The sequence below is a fragment of the Filicampus tigris genome, chromosome 2 (assembly GCF_054856515.1).
Source record: "Filicampus tigris isolate MCC_2025a chromosome 2, RoL_Ftig_1.0, whole genome shotgun sequence".
Lineage (NCBI taxonomy): Eukaryota > Metazoa > Chordata > Actinopteri > Syngnathiformes > Syngnathidae > Filicampus > Filicampus tigris.
This window is the reverse complement of record NC_141218.1, coordinates 36,535,069-36,558,534: the sequence shown is the minus strand read 5'-3', so window position 1 is coordinate 36,558,534 and position 23,466 is coordinate 36,535,069. Positions and strand designations below refer to the sequence as shown.

At 42.1% G+C, this 23,466-nt stretch overlaps 1 protein-coding gene across 1 annotated transcript; it reads left to right on the top strand.

The window, feature by feature from the left end:
• Positions 1-169: 169 nt before the first annotated feature.
• enpp6 (ectonucleotide pyrophosphatase/phosphodiesterase 6) lies at positions 170-23,210 on the top strand. The gene is made up of 8 exons (XM_086023942.1): positions 170-639; positions 13,449-13,628; positions 18,570-18,681; positions 18,998-19,139; positions 19,240-19,419; positions 19,484-19,621; positions 21,250-21,376; positions 22,381-23,210. Exons 1-8 carry the CDS (start codon positions 402-404, stop codon positions 22,590-22,592), a joined length of 1,329 nt encoding a protein of 442 aa, XP_085880068.1. The 5' UTR covers positions 170-401; the 3' UTR covers positions 22,593-23,210.
• Positions 23,211-23,466: the final 256 nt, after the last annotated feature.

Genomic DNA, 23,466 nt, shown 5'->3' with positions numbered 1-23,466 from the left:
ATATATATATATATATATATATATATATATATATATATATATATATATATATATAAACACACACACACGTGCAGCGCTTACAGGCTTGCCTTTTGACAAGAATAGCCTCTGCACAAATGAAATATGACTTGCCCCATTGATGTTAACAAGACGGCTTCCAACAGGTCTGATGTAACTATAAATGGTGCCCGTGCCGTCTGCCGCTTTCTCGTGATCTCGGATGTTCTTTCCAAGTTTTATTTTGGTACTCACACAGTGTGGGATGGGTCCCGCCGTCAACGGCTGCCTGCAGCGCACACTTGAGTGCTGTCATTACATTAGTGTAGTGTGTTGCCACTCACACTCACTCACCCACGCACTCACTCCGCGTGTTGTAGCTGAAGAAGAGGAGACAAGCGCTCATGGCCTCCTCCACGTTCGTCTTGGTGTGTGTGTTGCTGCTGGGGGCAGCGGGGCAGCTGTGTTTCGCCGTCCACCCCTTACTCGTCTTCCTCATCGATGGTTTCCGTTATGACTACATGGACGACCTGAACTCCCTGCCAGGCTTCAAGGAGCTTGTGTCCAGAGGGGTCAAAGTGGACTACATGACGCCGGACTTCCCGAGTTTATCCTACCCCAACTACTACTCATTGATGACGGGTAATTCGTCTCGATCCCCGAATGTATGTGTCGCAAATGAGAGTTATCACATGAATTGGTTTAGCGAGCACGAAACAGATGTTCGGAGCCTGTTTGTTATTTACACGAATCGTTCGTATGGACAGCCACGCGTGTAGTGGCTGTTGTAGTTGTTGTTTTTACCATATATTGATTTTTGTTTACACACACAACACAGTCCAATCAAATGGAGTAACGCAAATTATCAAATTGAGTGAATGACAGGCAAAAAAATTGATATACAGTAATAAATAATAACCATAAAAACAATCTAACAAAACTTGTCAAAGCTTTGCTTTGTACAAATGAGCTAAGAATAACACTGGCAAATTTAGCTCTTAATGTATTTTCGAAGTTGATTCAAAAATGTCTAGTTTTTATGTAGCACATCAGTTTTTTGAGAAAGTTTCATGTTTTGTTTTTAAGTTGGACCTATAAGCTTGTGAAATAGTTTAGTAGACTTTATTTCCACAATGTTGTATCCAGTAACAAAAACAAAATAGCATTTACATTGTGATACTGTATACACATTTTACTATGCGCTGTTGTATAGCTATGTCGTTTCAGAAAAAAAAAACACCCGATGCTGAACCTAAATTTACTAAATATATGACTATAATACATTCCCTATTATATTATTGTTATTATGCAAATCAGATGTGCTATATAAAAAACAAGGGAAGATTTGGAACAAGCACAAACATTTAATCTAGAAAAGTTTACTTGCATCTCAGATTTAAACATTTGTAAAAATTGTTGACCAATGTAATAAGTAACCAAAATACTCTAAAAATACAACTGCAGTTCTGTTCAGCAACAGGTGGATACCGACGTTCACTGTATCTTCTTCCATCTAATCCAAGAGCATTTAATTGTTCTGCCTGTCACTGTAAATTACTCACATCGAGAGATGAACAATGAGATATTTGTAATTACTAAATAATAATTTTCATACAAATTGAATGAAATCAGATATTTGGTCACGAGACTCCTAAAGATCTCTCACAGCAACCTGGTCAGGAATCACTGTTATAGAGCATTATTGTTTGCTTAGTTTGTAATGTTAATTACCAAAGCAATGTTATTCCTCCATTGTAAACGACCAATCATGGCTCAGCTTCAGAAAACAGGTGAGCCGTGATTGGCCGTTACCTGAGCCCAGAGCAACTGTAAAGACACAAAGTGGCAAAATGTCCGCCCAGTGAAATGGACAAAAAGGTATGGATTTTGCTGCTTGACTCATATTACACAAATGCAGCATTAATCAGAATGCCGTGTTTAGATTAATGGCATAGAACATATTATTGCAAAGAACATTTTTGGTTTGACTTTAAGGGTGGATCTTAAAAATTCAGCCCCAAGGTCAGTTTTAGCGGCGGGGCTCGGTGCCCATCCCTAGTCCCAGCAGAAGAGGCACTTTTTTCATCCAGGCAAATAGGCAGCTGCTTCAGCATCACTCGGGGTATAAATGTCAAGGATATTTGTGACATCTGACAGGTGATGAAAAAAGTTGAGGCAAAGTCACAAGATAGGAGTAGATTGGGTTTTTTTTTTTTCCTGCTCATTAAAAAAAGTATATATTTCTAACAAATTATTAACTTTGGACCCTTATATCCTCTATGGAGCTAAATCAACAACTCACAATTTAGAATTTTGCAAAAATATTTTTACCCAAAGTGAGAAATCAACCCAAACATATATTTTTTTCAAGAATATGTTCCCAGCAAGCCCACTAGTTGAAACACGGCATTCTGATTAATATCGCGTTTGTGGAATATGAATTTAGCAGCAAAATCCGCCTGTTTTTAGCCATCTCAGGGGGCGGCCATTTTGTCATTTCTGTCGACTTAAAATTACATCACAACTGCTCAGGGCTCAGGTAACAACCAATCCCGGCTCAGTTTCATCAAACAGGTCAGCCGTGATTGGTCGTTACCTGAGCCCTGAGCAGTTGTGATTTTCAGTCGCCAGAAGTGACAAAATGGTTGCCCCCAGAGATGGCTAAAAACTCTTATTCCACGAACGCAATATTTATTAGAATGCCCTGTTTCAACTAGTGGACTTGCATAGAACATCCATCCATCCATTATCTATCCCAGCCCTCTTCGGGCAGTAGGTGGGGTACACCCTGAACTGGTTGCTAGCCAATCGCAGGGCCCACAGAGACAAACGAACATTCACACTCACAATCACACTTAGAGGCAATTAAGAGTGATCAATCAACCTTCCATGCATGCTTTTGGAATGTGCGAGGAAAGCGGAGTACCCGGAGAAAACCCACACAGGCACGGGGAGAACATGCAAACCCCACACAGGAAAGCCGGGGCCAGATTCGAACCCGCGACCTCCACACTGTGAGGCGGACGTGAAAAAAAATGTTTGGGTTCACTTCCACTTTAAGGATTTACAGCTGTCTACTGTAATGATTAGCATTACTAAAAAAGGCATTATCTTAAAAATATTCATCTTTTGCTGACATTTGAGTTTTTTCAGTTTGTCTCAGCAAAATTCCTTTGATCCCACCCAAACACATGAGCTATCATTGGAATGTCCAGGATGTCATTCCTGAGCACACCAGGACTTAGTAGGGTAACTGAAATGAGTCAAAAGAGATGAGATTGAAAAGCCTCACCTCATCATGTCCCCCAAATACTGTATTTCTACCTCCTTCCAAATCGCTCCATTGTCGAAATGCACCGACACGCTGGACCACATTTATTTCCGTAAACACTACCTTGTGAGTGACAGCGTCTCTTCTTCTGCGCCTTTTTGGGAACGCATAAGTTCACACAACAGACAGACCGAGGTTGCATTTAAAATGTAATATGAACACTTACACACAAACAAAAATAAAAGACAGCAGCTTACAGTCCTGCGTAAAGATGAACGTGTCAGATGTTTAGGAGCAGAAGTCCCATTAACCAGGTAAAATAAAGAGAAGATATTTTGCAAATATTTATTTTCATTGTTCAGCTGAAATACTGCTCTTTTTTCCATTGTATTTTAAAATTCAGGTCAAGGCGACACACTCCGAAATACCTTAAACTCTGCAATTTTTTTTGTAAGAGTTCAAAATGAGTTCATTTAATAGATAAAATGTAATTGTCTGAAACATGGTAGCAATGCACGATTTTACAAGTGTAAAGATACACATAAATATCCATCCATTATCTATACCGCTTATCCTCACAAGGGTTGCGGGAGTGCTGGAGCCTAGATTCGGGGCTGGATTCGAACCCACAACCTCTGGACTGTGAGGCGGACGTGCTAACTAGTAAACCACCGTGCCGCCCACACACATATACATATATATATAAATGATCGAAAGAAAATGGCAGTCGTTTGTTACATGTGGTGGAGGAGTATAATGATTGACATATCATTTACCATCAAATTTATCGACCTTTTACAGTTACTGCTCTTTATCTTCATTGAACCAGACTTATCTTAACTTGATTGACCTTGATGTCCCAGAATGATGATACATACAGTATGTATGAAGGTGAGCATGAATGCATCATGCATTAAAGTACCGCTAATTAAAAAAATATATATATATATACTGATGTGACCTTCATGGATCCTATAGCCTGTAAAATTAACCTTTGACACAAAACAATCCTCACTCAGTGCTTTGAAGATGTCTGTCTTAAAAAAAAAGTCTGTTGATCATTAGAAAGGCAATGACCATAAACGTATTTGAAGTTTGACCTCTGCTACCTTGCAATTGTACTCAAAGAGGAGAGCATTGTTGTTCCATTTCCAAGGGCCGATGCCACTTCTACTCGAGTCTCATGGCATTAATGAGACAGGTTTGATTCGTGTAAAAATGAGGCCCTTTAAATGGCATATCCAGTATGAGCTATTGTAGCTATTCAAATCAAAATTCAGTATTACATCAACTTAAGAATTTAAACCTTCAAGAACCTCACTAGCGTTAAAGAGTTTTCAAAAATATTTTCCTCTTCAGGAAACACGACTTGGTCAGAGCTTCTGTTGAAACAGATTGTGTAAATCATGAGGAATTCTGAGCTTCTCCATTGTTGACTTTTCAACATTTCTGGTGCTCATCAGCTCCTTGCACCACGGACACTGTGAGAAAACAACGTTTATGCTCTTTTTAACTGTAGCACTTGAGTCAAAGTACTTTTTGACAGAATCTCCAATGAAAGTAAAGTAGAACCCCAACCCCAACAGCTCACTTTATTAGAAGTGCCAGTTCCACTGCCAAACACATGGTAGCAGCAGCATTTACGCAAGTAGACATTGTTCATAATAAGAGTATCACGATGGCGACAAAGCGATCATTTAAGTGACTTTGAATCAAGTCATTTGGCACTGTTACGACCCCTCAAGATGTCAAGGAGGAGGGGTCTAACATGGGTGTGAGAGTTGGCTGGGATTAAAATAAAAAAGGTGTTCAAACAAAAGTCTGGCCATATGAACACAAAAGGGACTTTTGGACTACAGGGGGGAACAACTACACAAAGACACAATACACAACAAAATGGAGTGATCACCCCCGAATTCCGACTGCCCTCGTGCACACACAAATGGCTAAAATGGATGGATTAATGAATTATAGACGTTGTGGCAAAAACAAACGGATAGAGTGGCTACACAAAAGTATAAATGAATGTTGTGGCTAATAAGGTGCACTAAACAAAAGACAGCGGTACCAAACACAGAAACATGGACTGACTACATCACCCGCAGCCAGCCCAGGCCACCACAACCAAGTCCCTCTTAAACTAATTGCTGGTGCCACACCTGAAAGCAATTGGTCACTCTCCCCCACATTGATTGGCCGGCTGAGCTGGTGATGAGACCCACCAATCAGGAAGAAGCAGGGGGAGAGCTCCCGCACACACAATTTAACGGCCACCACTCACCGTGGGCCGGAACAGAACTGCTGAACTAATTGTACTTTACACAGTTACATGCACAGATATTTACACAGAATGGTTGGGAAAAGAGAAAATTATGAACGAGGGGTAAATACCTTGTTGAGTTTAGAGCAAAATTGTTTGACTGACTTGTCAGCCATAGTGGCTACGTTTTACATGGGCACATTTATTCAGATTAAATGCCTGATCGGAATAAAACTGCTTCATGTACACACCTCATTCGGAATATTTTGATCCGTTTAAGATTTTATTCCGAACGAGAGAGTTAGGTTACGTCGATCGTTAGATCGGCGCGGCGCGCTTGAATACACTTACTCCCACATTCCAGAACAAACCGTCTTTACTGCGCATGTCTGTGATGTCATTATAGGCGTTTCTGTTATTCCCGCTAGCTAGTAGAAGTGGAGCAAGTGTTATATCATTTGTTGTTTGATTTAATAAAGTTTGGGGGGAGAAAACAGCAGAGCGAGCGAAAGACGTGGCGTGGCGGGCACAAGAATGAACTGGTACATTTGCAGCTCCATTAGGAAGCGTTAACTCGATGTATCAACACAAAAGGGAAAAAGATGCGAAATAACGCTAATGTTGAAAGTAGGAATGGACGGTGCGTTGTTTTGTTGACACGGAAGTCACTATGGCTTCTTCTTCTACTACTACTTCCGGTATATTCAGTCAATCTGGACATGTTGATTTAATTTGTTCCGCTCGAAAGTGTGATGCAGGAACACACAAGTCCTAATCGGATGGTCTCCATGAAAACTATGCATCCGATCAGAATTTTAATCCAAACTCTGATCGGGTTAAAGAAATGTTGTCCATGTAAACATAGCCACTGTCAGTTTAGCTCTTTTTAAATGCCGCAACCTACCTACTTATGGTGAGTAAAATCACAGATTTTAAGGTGAAATATCTCAATAATGTGAAATTCAATGAAAATTAGTCCTGTTAGGATTATAGCCCAAATGGCATTTGTTGTAAAGTTATTGTTGGCCTCCTTAAATGACATGTGTCCAAACTTAAAATGAGATTTCCCTTAGGACAGAGGCAATTGGACAAAAAAATAGTAGTACTTTCTGATCAATACCAACTTGGAGACCTGCTGCAGTATGAAAAGCAGCTTGTATTTGTTCAGCTAGACTCTGACAAGAAATGACATCAATTGTTGGATAACACTCTCCCCCTCCTTGTGCGCAGTCATGCAGAATGCTGATGAGGCAGTTATTACTGAACATTCTGTCAGCTCCCGGACTGTTACCACAATGCTGAAAACAGCACAATCCTGCAGGACACTTGGCTGCACATTTCTGTGATGTCCTAGAATTAGCTACATTAGTTACCAAGTCATCCCTTTTTTGTTCTGAATCAAGGCGGATCAGAAATGCTCTAAGGTACTTGGTTGCAAAGTTGTAGGCTTAGTATGAGCTAAGTTTAAGGTGAGTGAATGTAAGTCAGTGCATATTTTGAAATAGTCTCATGGCTTCTCTAAACTATACATTTGACTGGCAACCAGTCCAGGGTGCACCCCACCTGTTGCCCGGAACCAGCTCACCCGCATCCCTAGTTAAGAGAAGCGATATAGAAAATGGTTTGATGGATGGTTTTGTAAACTAGGGGGTGGCATGCTTTAGCTTGTCAAAATACTGAAGCCGCCCCAGTTTAAAATGTGTGCGTATAGCAGTTCCCCACGTTAGTGAGCTCTAAAACAACAATCTGTCCAGGCCAATAGCATACAAGCTGTGAAGCCTGTTCCATTGTTGATCTGCTGATGTATGTGCTTTTTCTGTTCAAACAATCAACTGAAAGAACTCACACACAAGCACATATAGAGCAGTTTCTCTTGGCGTCTTTCGGCTGACTGAAAATTTAAAGGGAACACTTGACATACAGGATGTACGCCATTTGCAGCGGTAAAAAGTTCAGATTTTGTCTATAATTAATTTGATCCTCTCCCTGAGCCATCACCTTAGCATGGTAGGGGGGGTTGCGTGTCCCATTGATCGTAGGAGCTAAGTTATCTGATGCTTTATGCCCCTGATACAGTCCCCCATGGCAAAAAGATCCTAGGTGAGGGACCAGACAAAGACTGGCTTAGAGACCTCCTATGATAAATGAAATATTTGGACCTTAATTTCCCTAACCCAGACACGGATCACCGCAGCCCCCCTGTGGACCCAGGTCTGGAGGTGGGGCGCGTTGGTGGGCACCTGGTGACCGAGCCTGCACCAATGGGGCCCGGCTGGGCACAGCGTGACGAGGCAATGTGGGTGCCCCTTCGTCGCCACCTGTGGGCCCAAGGAGGTCAGGTGAGCAGAGAGCCGGGTGGCGGATGAAGGCGGGGACCTTGGCGGTCTGATCCTCGGCTACAGAAGATCGATCTAGGGACCTGGAATGTCACCGCTCTGGCTGAAAAGGAGCCAGGAGTTTGTGTGCAAGGTTAAAAAGTTCTGACTAGAAATAGTCGGGCTTACTTCAACACACGGCTTGGTCTCTTGTACCAGTCTTCTTGAGAGGGGTTGGACTCTTTTGCAGTCTGGAGTTGCCCACGGAGTGAAGCGCCAGGCAGGTGTGGGTATACTTATTTCCACTCGCCTCGGTGTCTGTACACTGGTGTTCACCTCGGTGGGCGAGAGGGTAGTCTCCCTCCACCTTCAGATGGGGTGACGGGCCGTGACTGTTGTATGCACCAAACAGCAGTTCAGAGTACCCACCCTTCCTGGATTACTTAGAGTGGGTTCTGGAGAGCACTCCAACTGGGGACTACCTGTCTGTTAGGGGACTTCCGTGTTCTCGTGGGCAATGATGGTGAGACCGGGAAGGGCGTGGATGCCAGGGACGGCTCCAGGATTTTTTCCTCTCCTGAGGCTAAAGTGGGGCTTGACCAATTCATAGAGGGGATGAGAAAATAATTCATAAATATACTTAGAATATTAGGTAAAATGCTGGAGGGTCTTAATTGGGGCTTCACATATTTCTGACGGTGCTATAGGCCCCCCTAGCCCTAGTGTAGCACCATCCCTGGTAGTTGTGGGGAAAGGCCCCGAGCAGTGTTACTGTACTTCGTTGTGTCATCGGACCTGCGGCCGCATTTCTTGGACACTCTTATGAAGAGAGGGGCAGAGCTGTTGTGTTGGCTCCAATGGTGAAGGGACATGACGGTCCGACCTGGCAGACCCAAACGTGTTGTGGAGTTCTGCTGGGGATGTCTGGCAGAGTCCCCTGTCGGAAGAAGTTTCAACTCCTTCCTCCGCCAGAAGTTCGCCCACATCCCGAGGAAGGCAGGGGACATTGAGTCCAAGTGGACCATGTTCCATGCCTCCATTTTTGAGTCGGCTGACCGGAGTTGTGGCTGTAAGGTGGTTTATGCCTGTCGGGATGCTGTCAAGCTGAAGGAGTCCTGTCGGGCCTTTTTGGCCTGTGGCACACATGAGGCAGTTGATGGGCATGGGAGGAGTTCGGTGAGGCCATGGGGAATAGCTTACAGATGACTTTGAAGATATTGTGGTCCACCTTCTAGCGTCTCAGAAGGGGGAAGAAGTGTACCTTCAACACCGTGTATTGTGGGAATGGGGAGCAACTCGGGATCCTCGACTTGGGATGTTGTGAACGATAAGGAGAGTCCTCCGAAGACTTCCTCAAATCCACCGACATGCCTTCCCATGAGGAAGCAGAGTCTTGGGTCTCTGAGCTGGGCTTTCCTATCTATGGGATTGAGGTCACTGAGGTGATTAAAAAACAGCTAGATGGCAAGTCCCTGGGGGTGGATGGTATTGACCCAGAGTCCCTCAAGGCTCTGGATGTTGTGAGCCTGTCCTGGTTGACACGCCTCTGCAACATTGTGTAGACATCAGGGACAGTGCCTCTGTGCTTTGTGAACTTGGACAAGGCATTCGACTGTGTACCCCAGGGGATCTTGTGGAGTGTACTTCGGGGGTATAGGGCACCATACCCCCTACTACGGGCTTTTCGATCCCTGTACGACCCATGTCAGAGTTTGGTCCACATTGTCGGCAATAAGTCAGATTCGTTTGCAGTTAGGGTTGGACTTCACCAAGGCTGCGCTTTGTCACCGAATCTGTTCATACTCTTTATGGACAGAATTTCTAGGCACAAACAAGGCATTGAAGGGTCTGGTTTGGTGACCACAAGATTACATCGCTGTATAGTACTTACTCAGAAAAGGGTGGAGTGCTCTCTTCAGGTCAGGGATGAGATTGAGCCTCAAGTTGAACAGTTGCTGGAGAGACCATGTCTCCCGGCTGACCTGGGAACGCATTGGGATCCCCCAGGAGGAGCTGGTCGAAGGGCTAGGGAGAGGAAAGTGTGGGCTTACCTGCTTTAGCTGCTGCCAGTGTGCCCCGACCTTTGATAAGTGGAAGAGAATAAATAAATAAATGAATTTGATAACTGAATTATTTTTCATGTGCATTTAATAGCCTTAAAAACGATTTCAAAAAAGATATAACTGGCCGCCATGTTTATTGAACACGTCACGAGGTAACTGTCACGTGTGTAAACCAGACTGCACAATATGTACACATACACAGCTACGCTGAATGGAACGAATTCAGCGTTAATCCTGAAATGATAAAGCCATATCATTTCCAGCAATACTATGAAATCAGTCTACCAAATGAGATTCCACTTTTGATGTGAAAGATGGAGCGCTGGATGGTCTTTTGATGGCACCTAAAACAGAGAACAAATGGATCAGGAGGTGCAGTGAGTTGGTGCTCATTCGCGAGCAACACACGCATGGACGATCTTCCAATTAATATGTGCTGCCTTGCGCGCATGATCGAGTGCTGCTTTGGACCGGTGTCTCAGTGGCTTAATTTGCGAGCACGGACTCTGCTCGCATTCTGGACATAACGCCCCACAAGCCCCCCCTGCAACGCTAGACATGGCGTGGATGTGAGAAGATGCACAAATACTCCCTGACTTGTTAAAAATATGGCATTGCGTTGTTTTTTAATGTCACCTGCATGGCGTGTCCAATCTCAAACTGTAAACTACTCTTTGGAATTTTTCAGTTCAGTTTGCCTACGGGGAGACTCCCTGAGCTGGCTGACTAACGTAAATAAGCACCGTGAGCAGCAGTCCTCGACTAACTATGGGCCAACCAAGGACGCCACAAGCGTCTGCACCTGTCCCCATCCGGCTTGACAGCGAGGCCGAGACACCCCGCGGTCCACACGGGCACCTTGCCACGGAGCCCGCAGGCTTGCCTCTTGCCTCCTTCGCTGCGGGCGGGCGAGGGGGGGATGCCGACGAGAGCCGCTGGCCCGCGGTGCTCCCTGTCTTCCAGCCAGCCCAGCACTGGCTCTGAGGCAACCTGGTTGATCCTGCCAGTAACATAATGCTTGTCTCAAAGATTAAGCCATGCAAGTTTATGTTCACATGACCCATAACCTAACTTTGTAACCTTGCAAGCTCCAAGCCTTTGTATGATTACAAGGACTCACCAGGTTAGTTCTCTGCATCTGCTGTTGTGGCAGTTGAAACGCACTCCTGTTGCTTGATAGGGATCTGTAATACCCAACGTGTCCAACTTTCACATGCATCTATGTCCTTTTCATGAAAGTGAGATGTGAATTCACTTGGATGGAATGTTGACTGATAAACACAAATGTTATCAACATTGTAAATCCTTCGCCTGCCGCCACTACGATTTTGCTAGCAGGGCCGCGTGCAAATGCACACGGGATCAGTCATGTGATGTCCGAACTCTTTTGGTGGCGCGTAGGACGCAAGTATTTCTTTTTGAAAGAAGGGGGATCGGAGTGGGAGTAAATTGTTAACACGCTCTTTCTACACACTATGAAGACAATATAAGGAATATTTATACAATTTATTTATACAATTTTGAATTTAGTATTGCTCGATTTATTGCCAGTGGGGGCGGCAAGTGGGGTGACAAGGCATTTGGTAAAGGTTGCAGCTGCTGCCACCCCTTGCCAGCCTGTAAAACAGCCTATGGACCTCCTGTTAAATGTTACGCAAGTCCCCTCCTCTGTCCATTTTTAAAATTAGTCTTAAAACACTTTTTTACGCTATGGCTTTTGACTCAGCATGAGACATTTTTACTCCATGTACAACACTTTGTGTTAAGGCCTTGCAAGTCAAGGAATCTAGCTTATCCAAACAGCTAAACATTCGCAGACAAAATCCACAGACTCCAGGTGTGCGGCGAAGTTGCCTGTTTATATTGTGAAACTGCACAAGAAACAGAAACATGCACATGTATTTTCATAGACATGAACAAAATGAGCCTATGCTAACGATTTGCGATCGCGATTAGCATTAGCGATCAACAACCCACAATCATCCAAATTTCAGCTCGTATATAAATGTTGCATGCTCATTACACACAATTGTCTAACAGTTACTTACAGACGATGTTTGAACAAGAATGAACCACAAGAGAAAGTTAGTGGAGTTTCCATAAAATCGAGACACTTCTTGTTCCTGACTCTTCTACTACTGTTTTTAACTGCGGTCAAGCGATCATGCTCTCGTTTTTCCTTGGTCAAGCTATCCGCTCCTACGTTTTTGAATGCGCGCATATTCTAACCTTACGGCAAATGCTTTTCCGCATGTCGCAACTGTGCACAAAATACAGTGCACATTGCATCACTTTGTTTAAGTTCGAACTGCCATAAAAAAACATTTCTCCAATATGTAGAAAATCATTCCAATGGATTCTTCTTCCTGGTGGCCCATACTATCAGCATACGAAGTTTGGACTGATTTTACTGTACAGATTTTTTTTTTTTAAAGTCTGCGCAAAATACTGTACACACAGTACATAAATCATCATTTCCCTCAAGTTTGGACTTCCATAAAAAACATTCCTCCAATAAGTAGAAAATCATTCCAATGGGTTCTTCCTGAAGATGAATACTATCATCATGTCAAGTCTGGGCTGATTTTACTGTACAGATTTTTCAAAAATTAGATACAAAGTCCTCGCAAAATACTTTACATACAGTACATAAATCATTTCCCTCAAGTTTGAACTGCCATAAAAAACATTCCTCCAATGAGTAGAAAATTATTCCAGTGCAAGCATGCCAAGTTAGGACTGATTTGACTGTACAGATTTCTCAAAAATTAGAGGCAAAAGCTGCGCAAAATACTGTACAGACATTACAGAAATCATCATTTCCCTCAAGTTTGGACTTCCATAAACTATTCCTCCAATAAGTAGAAAATCATTTCAGTGGGTTATTGTTCCTGAAGAGGAATACTATCATCATGTAAAGTTTGGACTGATTTTACTGTAAGGATTTTTTAAAAATTAGAGGCAAAGTATGCGAAAAATATAGTACAGAAATCACTTCCCTCAAGGTTGAACTGCCATCAAAACCATTCCTACAATAAGTAGAAAATCATTCCAGTGGAATATTGTTCCTGAAGAGGAATACTATCATTATGTGAAGTTTGGACTGATTTTACCGGATTTTTCAACAATTTGAGGCAAAGTCTGCGCAAAATACAGTACAGAGGACCCATCCAGGAAGAATAAACCACTGGAATGATTTTCTACTTATTGGAGGAATGGTTTTTAAGGCAGTTTAAACTTGAGGGGAATGATTTCTATACTGTATGTACTATATTTTGTGCAGAATTTGCCTCTAATTTTTGAAAAATCAGTAAAATCAGTCCAAACTTGATATGATGATAGTATTCTTCTTCAGGAAGAAGAATCCACCGTAAAGATTTTCTACTTACTGGAGGAATGGTTTTTATGGCAGTTTAAACTTGAGGGGAATGATTTCTATACTGTATGTACTGTATTTTGTGCAGACTTTGCCCATATATTTTTTTTAAACTTTACAGTAAAATGGCTGATGCTGGATCATGAATATGCTTTCTTTTTTACAGGTCGTCACTGTGACGTCCATCAGATGACTGGAAACCACATGTGGGAGGAATCCTCAGGAAAGGAGTTTCTGATTGGGACCAATCTTGACAGCAGATTGCCTCTCTGGTGGAATGGATCAGAGCCATTATGGGTCACTTTGCAGAATCTTGGGAAGAAAGTTTTTATGTACTACTGGCCAGGTGGTTACACGCATTTCATCCTAAAGAACATACTCATATCCATTTTAAATTAAAATAAGAGTGAAGTAGTGATACAGTATATTGCACTTTTTGTTCAAACACGTTATTCAAGACGTTCAAAGGTTGTAAAGAACAGAAAATAGTTATTTGTTGAATTTGCGGCATTAGAAGGTTGTATTTTCTGAAATCAAAAGCTATTTCAACCCAAAACATCTTAACGGGTTAAATTACAATTTAACATAGAGCCCTCTTCTTTAATAGTGGCTTTGTAAGTTTGCTGCCGTTTGAATGTGAACTGCCTCCCACCCGCATAGATCTTTACTTGAGAATTCTTCAAAACTTAGGCATTCCCAATGCAAGTAAGTACGCACAGTTGGGTAACTAGTGGCACGTTCGAAGCGTTTGGAGGCAATTTTTGTCATTTGCCCATTTTGCCGAGTAGGTTGAGATGAACTTTGGCCGCCTCGTGACCACGTCACACGCATGAGGGACGACTAGTGGGACGGACTAAAATCCGTCTCCGCCCTTGCTTTTAGTCTGTACCTTTTTTTTAAATTTGCTGTCCCCTGTCCGTCCGAGACAGCGGGGACGGATCGTTCCGCCCTCGGGACGGAGTGCCCAGCTCTGGTTATGCCACAAGAAATTTCTCATCCTCATCCGCCCCTGATGATCAACCCTATTGAAGCACATTTGAACAAAAACTATGTTTTGTTTTGTTTTGTTTTGAATGGGAGGTTTATTTAAGAACATTCTAATTACTATTAAGTAATTATTATTATTCTCGAACAGTTGATGACTTGAAAATTATGGTGAGGTCCATTTACGTAGACTATAAAAATCAGAGAAAAACATAATTTGCATAATAATTTGGACTGCAGTGTACTGAGTGTTGAGTGTCTTAAAGGGGAAGTCAACCCAAACATATTTTTTTCCAGAATATGTTCTATGCAGGCCAACTATTTCAAACAAGGCATTCTGATTAATATTGCGTTTGTGGAATATGAGAAATCCACCTCTTTTTAGTCACGTCAGAGGGTGGCCGTTTTGTCACTTGCTGTTGAGTAAAAGTGACATTACAATTGCTGAGGGCTTAGATAACGACCAATCACAGCACACCTGTTTTCTGAAGCTGAGCCATGAGTAGTCATTAGCTGAGCCATGAGTAGTTGTGATGTTATTTCCAATCGACAGTAATGACAAAATGGCCGCCCTCTGAGATGGCTAAAAACGGGTGGATTTTGCTGCTTAACTCAAATTCCACAAACGCAATATTCATCAGAATGCCGTGTTTCAACTAGTGCGCCGGCAGAGAACATATTGGTGAAAAAAAAATGTTTGGGTTGACTCCCCCTTTAAACTATTCTGCATGGGAGGTAAAATGTCTGTATGCAACACTCTTAACTTCTCTGAGTCAGTGAAATTTAGCGCGTCGTTGGCGGAATTGTGGCGCACACTGAAGCGGCCACATCAGCGCAACGCTCTGGTCATGCTGGATTAGGGTTGTCACTAACAATTTTTTTTGGAATCAATTATTTTAGAGATTATTCCAGTAATTCAGACAGCAATCCTAACCCTAAAAAAATTATGTTAAATCCTGGTTACCCATCGATGGCCTTTCCTATTTTATGTTAACAATTAAGTGAGCAGATTTTGCATTTGACAGCATTATGGTTTGGTTGAACATTTTGGTGTTCAAATATACAAAGTTTAATTGTCTTTTGTTTGATGAGTCGCTAAACCTTTATGAGTCGCTTGATAGACGAACAGCTTGAAGCAACAGACTTTCCCTCTTATATGGAGAACTGTGTGAGTGAGTCTTCTTTTTGTTTCCAGAAAGTGATGTTACATGATAGTCTTCCATTTTTGACAGTGAGAGTGACAACAGGTGATAAGGAATACTTCAAAAATTGTGTTTTATTAAGTTTCAATATGTTTAGAGCAAATGATTAATATAGGCTATGATTTTTTTAAACGTATTTCATCCTATGGTGTCTCTACTCTCTACAGTATATGGCAGATTTTCACCTGCCACTCAGGGGTTTGGAACATATCCTCAGCGATAAATGGAGACTCAATTTAATAGGAACAGAAAAAAGGAAAGCATTGTGACAAAAGGCGAGGCGTGACGACTCGAGTAAACTAGTGGTTTAACACGAGGAAGGTGTGGAGCTAAGAGAAGGGTTGTCAGAAAGATGGCAACAAAAAACAAAGAGTCACAAACAAGGAATCAAACGAAAATACCACAGGCACGAGACAGGATGGAGTACAGCAATTGGCGGACAAAGGAATGATGTGACGTCTTCCTGGTGTGGGTGCGGAGCAAATAACTGGGACTTTTTTACAGCTTTATTTTGCCACGCCAGTGCATCGGTTACCTCACTTTGGCTTTGCTGAACAGAAGCAAGAAGTGGCAAAGGGATGTCATTTTGGCAAAGCTCCCATTTTGAAAACATGGTGCCTTAATAAATTGTCTGGAATAGTCAGGACTGAAGTGGCCGCCAGCCAAACAAGACGGGATTTGTATTTATGCAGCAGCACATTGGGTGGTAAATACAATACAATACAATTTTATGTATATAGCGCATTTCATAACAGGTAGAGCTGTAACAAAGCAGTGTACAAACAGTAGACAGTAAATAAAGACAATAAAAGGCCGTAATACACAAGTATTAATAAATATAGACCTAAATAATATATGAGATATAAATAAGGGCGGCACGGTGGTTGACTCGTTAGCACGTCCGCCTCACTGATTTGCTGGTCCAATTTAAGATCACTGTCCATTTTAAAACCCAAGTTTAAGACTGTTGGCTTTAGATATGAAGCTAGGTGGCCCAGGTCAACAAGGTGGGATGTAGACGAGCCACTGGGACCGAACACCATAACGTCTGATTTCTTTTCATTGAAATTTAGGAAATTCAGCGACATCCAGTCTTTAATGTCCTCAAGGTAGGACAAAAGAGGTCTTATCGAGAGTGCGTCTTTTTTGCTCAGTGGAATATAGATTTGACAGTCGTCTGCATGGCAGTGGAAGGAAATGCTGTTTTCTAAGGATGGAACTCAGGGGTAGCAAATAGAATGAGAACGGCAACGGCCCCAATAGAACCCTGTGGAACACCATACGATAGAGGGGCAGAGCGGGACTTAGAGGAACCTAGGCTAAAAAGTCCTGCCAGCTAGATAGGATCTAACCCACTCTAATGCCCACTTGGTGTTGCAAACGAGTCAAAAGAATACTGTGGTCTACTGTATCGAATGCTGCAGTCAAAATCCAACAAAACGAGACATACGTAGTCTCCAGTGTCATTTGCCAGGAGGATGTCATTAAAAACACGTAGCAGGGCTGACTCTGTGCTGTGCATCTTCTTGAAGCGTGACTTGAAAACTTCCATAACATTATGTTCAGCCAAGAAAGATCTTAACTGTGAGTGCACCACTTTTTCCAGAATTTTGAACATAAAAGGCAGCTTGGAAATGGGTGTCAAATTGGATAGTACAGCTTGATCAAGGCCATTTTTTTCAGCAGGGGTTGCATTACAGCATGCTTAAAATGTAGGGGGGCCATACCAGAAGACAGGCTGCTGTTGACAATGGCCAAAACCGATTTACCAATTGCCGGGACAATCTCCTTAAAGAAGTGTGGAGGAATCGAGTCATTAGGGGAGCCCGATGTTTCATATGGCAAAACACATCCTCCAAAAATGTCAAAGTAACCGGATCAAAGGAATCGAACACTGCTGAACAAGGAACTTGGACAGAGGGGTTGTGGCGTTCGAAACAAGAGCCCTAGCTGTAGCAACCTTGTCAATGAAAAACTGCAAGAATCTATCACACATTTCAGGGGACGAGTCCGTGCAAGTCGGTTGACGGGGCTTCAGTACAGTCAATTGTTTTAAATAGAATAAGACATGACAAACGGTCTCTCTTGGACTCCTTCACCGTTCTCTGGTAACGGCGCCAGCAGTTCTTTAAGATTTGATATGAGACCTGCAGCCTTGTCTTTTTTCCACCTCCGTTCGACTCTGCGGCTTTCTTGTTTAGCTGTGCGAGTGCTCTCATTAAACCATGGCCCCGGTCTAATTTTTTGCCGCATATTTTTCAATAGAGCCACAGAGTCCAAAATGTTAAGGCAAGATGAATGGAACCAAGTACTGAGCTCCTCTGTGTTTGAAGAGGGAACACAAAGCTGATCAAAGGCATCAGAGAACTGACAAGCAGTGAGGTGGTTAAAAACCCGGCCCCTGCGCTCGCTAGCATTAGCTCTGACAGCACTGGAAAACATTACATCAAAGAGCACAGTCATATGATCAGAAAGCACATTGTCCAAAACTTTCAAATTTGAGACTGATAGACCAAAAGAAAGGACAAGGCGCGTGTGCCTCACCGTTCTGAAGTTCAGGGTTTGAGCTCGGCTTTGGCCTTTCTGCCTTTCTACCTTTCGAGGTGAAGTTTGTATGCTCTTCCTGTTTGTGTGGATTTTTTTCTGCATACTCCAGCTTCCTGCCACATTACATAATTCAAGACTCCAAATTGTCCATCGGTGTGAATGTGAGTGTGAATGGTTGTTTGTCTACCTGTGTGTGCCCAGTCCAGGGTCTAGTCAGCCTCTTGCCCAAAGTCAGATGAAATCATGACTAGTGAGTGGATGAATGGAGGGATGGACAATATCAAGGGCTTACGTCATAACAATGTGGGATTTGGACAATGTCTTTATCAGTTCAATTAAATGGACAAGGAGCTCACCTCCAACTTTATATCGTTGTTAAAGTCACGCTGTACAATGCTGTGTTTTTCATTGCATTTCATTTCTTAAAATCAGATTCAAAATTCAGATTTCAAATTCACAGTGTAGATCAGGGCAGCAGCAGCTGACAAATCTAACAATAAATGCTTTTAAGTCAACATCAATGGCATCTCACCTTTGTCCATGTGTGTCTGTAGGCTGTGAGGTGGAGATTCTGGGAGTCCGCCCAACCTTCTGCCAAGAGTACATCTACAATCCATCAATAGCAAACCTAACTGAGTCAATTGAACATTCTCTCAACCTACTCAGGTAAGAACATAGTGTCTGTAAAACCAAACAGTGTAGGACAGATGACGTGCATTCATAGGCCACTATTTCTTTCACACAATGTAGCATTGCTGAGAGTAGTACCTGATAGTTGTCTTTTGGCTCCTCACTCCCAGTGTACGCCATGACAACAAATTTAAATACATGGAAGTGTTCATTTTCAAATGCATTTTGTCTTGGAGAACAGTGGTTGTTTAGTGTTAACTACATACAGTTACTGTTTTGTGTTTTTTACTAGTTTTGTTGAAGAGTTTGCATTCATACACGCTAATGTGTGTGTGTCTGTGTGAATGTGCAGGTCCGGCGATGCAAACATGGCAGCGATATATTATGAGAAAATAGACGTAGAGGGACACCACTTTGGTCCAGACTCCCCGCAGATCAAAACAGCATTGCAACAACTGGACACGGCAATGCAGATGCTTAATGACAAAATTAAAGTTAGTAAGCTGTTGATATTGTTACAAATACAGGTTGACCTTTGTTTTGCTATAATTAATTAGTAGTCATTCGCATCTTCTGTCACTGTATTTTTTGCAGGAGAAGAACATGTTGAATCAGGTCAACGTTGTGCTATTTTCTGACCATGGCATGACGAAAATTGAATGGATGGACAAGGTGATCGAACTGGACAAGTATATTGAAATGTCAGATGTTGTCAAGATGATGGACAAAGGGCCAGTCGTCAGTTTGTGGGTCAAAGAAACAAGGTTCCAACAGGTGAGACCAGAATTTGATGCATGCGGATGTGTGCCATTGTTTGCTCCACGTGTGTTCTTTACAGGTGCATGCAGCTTTGTCTAAGGTCCCAAACATGCGTGCTTATGCCAAAGTGGAGATCCCTGAACGCTTTCATTATAAAGGAGGAAAGTTTGTTGCCCCTCTGACACTGGTGGCTGAGCCAGGCTGGTTCATTGCCCAGGTACGTTTTCATTTAGTCTTGGTGTACTCCATTTATTATACTCAAACTAAATTAACATATATCCGCTCACGGAGCTGGGCATTTTACTAAAAATATGCGGTCCGTTTATTGCCTTCCGCCTACAGACGAGGTACCCTTCCACCGTCCGTTTATCCGCCATTTTGTCCGGTCGGACCAAATAGTGATCGCCTATCCGTCGGCCCATCCATCATTTTAAACGCACTTCGACCAACTTCATCATAGTCGAAGAGATTTTGCACTGCTGCGGAGAGCTCGGACTGTATGGGAATTTTGAGGAGTTCACTGCAGCACATCAGTAGTACAAAACATTTCCCCGTCATTCATTGTTGTCAGGCAGAAGGAGTAAAGCCAAACACCAAGCAAAAAAGAAAGAAAATGATCGAAATGGCTTACCTCTTCGATGCAGACAGTGACCGGCAAGGATGCAGATTGTCATCTGTGGGACCAAATGGCTCCCAACTAAATATTTACTACATATGAAGTTGAAAGGCTTCACCTTGCTGGCGTTAAACTGGTCTTTTGGACATCCGCACAAGTTGAACCATCGTTCATATTTATCCACCTAAGTTTTTGGCTTCGGGAAACGAATCAAGAATACATCCTTCATATGTGGACGGTCGTAGTGTCTGGAGTCGTTTCTGGAAGTTCCGTAGCAGCAGTGTTTACTCGACATGTTTCTTTCTGAGGCCTTGTCTACACGTAGCCGGGGCTTTTTAACAACCGTATATCCCCCCTGCCTGCGTTGGAATAAACATAAAAAAACGCATCCACACGAAACCGCGGAAGTTTTCAAATGCATGCCAAGCCTCTGCGTGGCAGTAGTTAGCCAAATACTGTCCATTCAGAAGGAACTTCTGTCCTTTGACGTCACTTCTACAAAACCAAAAACACGGCGCCAAACTTGTTCTGGAGAACCGACAAGAGGTCAGAATTGCAATGACGTAAATCTCTGGGTGTAACCGTCCACAGCAAAACGCGGATCGGAGATATCCTGAGATATCCGCAAATCTCCACTGCGGCCGGAGTTTCGCGTTTTCACTGAAAAAACTCCAGGGACGTGTGGATGATAGGCGAACCGCAGGCTTATATCCGGCGTTTTCAAAAACCCTGGCTACGTGTAGACAGGGCCTGAGATAAACGGGCAGAAAACCAGCAGCACTAACAGGAGTCGTCTGCGAGCGCGCATCTTTACTTGTTGACCCTTGAACCTCTTCACAATGTGTCATCACGGGTATAAAAATAGCACTAGAGCGGCATGCTATTGGGACCCATTAGCTGATCAAAAAACATGCCTCATGTAAAATACACAAATCAAGCAGCAACATAGACGGGCGAAAATCCAGTTCCGCTTATGCTTAATTTGTTTTTTTTTGTTTTTTTTCAAGTTTCCCGTTTATTGTTTATCGCCTGCAAAATGGGCATCCGTCATAGGCGGACTGGTCTGGCACATAGGCAGAATGCCCAGCTCTGTTCCTTCAAATGTACAAGAGAAATTGTCAATTACACCATATTGTTTATGTTTTGTTCAGATATTGTATATATGTTTTATATTTGTATATATTTATTTACATTACATAGTTTATACTTGTGAATGTGTTCTGTTCCAGAACAAGGCTCATCTTCCATACTGGAAAAATGACTCCAATGGGCAGCCCTCGGCATGGCAAAATGGCTGGCATGGTTACGACAATGATTTTCGAGACATGGGCGGCTTTTTCTTGGCAGCAGGACCTGGTACTAACAATCAGTTGTATTTCAGCTGTTTAAGACCCGTTTTGCTTCAGATTTCTCAAGCAAAGTACAACCGACAAAAGTAGCGACTTAATTTCAGTGATCAGGAAAACACACTAAACACTAAATGTGCAGGTAATGTTTTAAGAAACGTCATTGCCTAATAAGTGTCAAAATATTATACTTTGAATTTCACTCTCTTCAAACTTTTCAAATGAATATAAGGATATAGTAAAGGTTGTTTAACACATTCCTTAAAAAAAATATGTAAAAAGAAAAAAACAATTCAATAAAAGCTTCACATTTGATAACACCAATTGACGGTTGGCTAACTAGCAGCTAGCGTTAGTTGGCTAACGTTAGCAGTCAATGACAATACTTGGGCTGTAGCATCTATTAAGCTTCACAGTATTCTTATCGTAGTGGATAGCGCTTCCAAACAGTCAAGCTGCGAGACTAGAGCCATAACGTGACCATTGTGGATCGAGCTGATTTTTTTCAAGGTTTTCTTGGATGGTGGGCAGGTACTCCAGAGACCCAACTATTTGTATACAAACAATCAGAAGTACATTTTGTTGAACAACACAACGGGGCCTCTCTGCTAACGCTGCTCCCACCACAATCTAATTCCAGATGCCTGTAAGCAGAAGGAGATGGATGGAGTTTAAGAGTGTAGCAAACACATTTTGAGAAAAATAAATGGATGCACACAGTTCAGTGTGTGATTGTGGAAAAACATAACCTTGGAATTCAATAATCTATTGTAAAAGTCAGGCGAGCAGCAATGTATAATGTGACATTTGTGATATACTTGATACAAAGTGAAATGGTTTCATGTAGTAAAATGTGAATTGTTAACTAGCTGTTCCAGATATCATAAAAATTACAGTATACATGCTGTACAGTCTTAACTTTACAGGGAGTCTTAAAAGTAACGTTTTAACATTCTTCGATGTGATACAAGTGTAAAAATGAGTTAACTGCATTGTCCTCTTCCTTTCATGTAGACTTCAAGCAGAATTTCCGCGCCGCTCCTATCCAAGCTGTGGACGTCTATAACGTGTTATGTCGGACGCTGGAAGTGGAACCTTTGCCAAATAATGGTTCCTGGTCTCGTGTTCAGAACCTCCTCAACAGTTCTGCTAGTTTTCACTTGCCCACAACCCAGTGGACCTACTGGATGGCTTTATTAGGAGCCCTGCTGGCACTGCGCCAATAAAAGACATCTAAGTTGAGTGTTTTTAATGTCTACAGGCAAAAGACATTCAGCAAGCTACAGACTATAAGAGCTGGTACAGTAATCATGACTCTTGAATCAGTGTTTTGGAATTTCTACTGGTATTAAGTTTAATTGAAGAAATTCCAAAAATTCTTAAATATAATGAGTGTGATTTAGAAGGACAAAAAGCTCAGATATGAAAGGTGCTAAAGTAAAATACAGATACAAATAACAATGGTACTTATGTATAAATGTGTTTAATGTTTTGTTTTCCAAGTGAATGACTTTTCAGAGTTTTTTTGGAACCCAGAATACTTTTTAACATAGCACATTTTACATAGGATGAATATGATTTAAAAAAAAAAAAGAGTAAACAAATAAATGCATAAGATGGATAAGAAGGTGGTACAATATTGTAAAATTAGCATTAAAAATTTGGATTTTGTGCAGACATTATAGCTATATTGTGACCACAATTTTAAAAATAAAATCTGTCACATCTGGGTCTCTGTAGGTGTTGATGGATATCTGTAGCTTTTTTTTTCATTTTTTCCATGTGTTTTCAATTAATACTAATAACAATAATGCATAAGATTAAAGGGGACACAATTGAGAATATGTTGATGTTAGAAGGTTGTCCACATTATTTTCTCTGCTTCACTTGCTTTTGTATCAATGCAAAGGAAATGTGTTCAGTCAGAAGGAGCACAATATTCTGATTGAATTACCCATACTTTTATTTGATTTATAAATAAAGAATGCAAAAACACTGCCTTGCGATTGGCTGGCAACCAGTTCAGGGTGTACCCCGCCGACTGCCCGTGGACAGCTGGGATAGGTTCCAGTACGCCCGCGACCGCTGTGAGGATAAGCA

Coding starts and splice junctions, on each gene's coding strand:
- enpp6 (XM_086023942.1), top strand. CDS start 402: ATGGCCTCCTCCACGTTCGTCTTGGTGTGTGTGTTGCTGCTGGGGGCA. Junction 13,629..18,569: donor TTTTATGTACTACTGGCCAG/GTGGTTACACGC, acceptor GTGTGTCTGTAG/GCTGTGAGGTGGAGATTCTG. Junction 19,622..21,249: donor CAGGCTGGTTCATTGCCCAG/GTACGTTTTCAT, acceptor GTTCTGTTCCAG/AACAAGGCTCATCTTCCATA.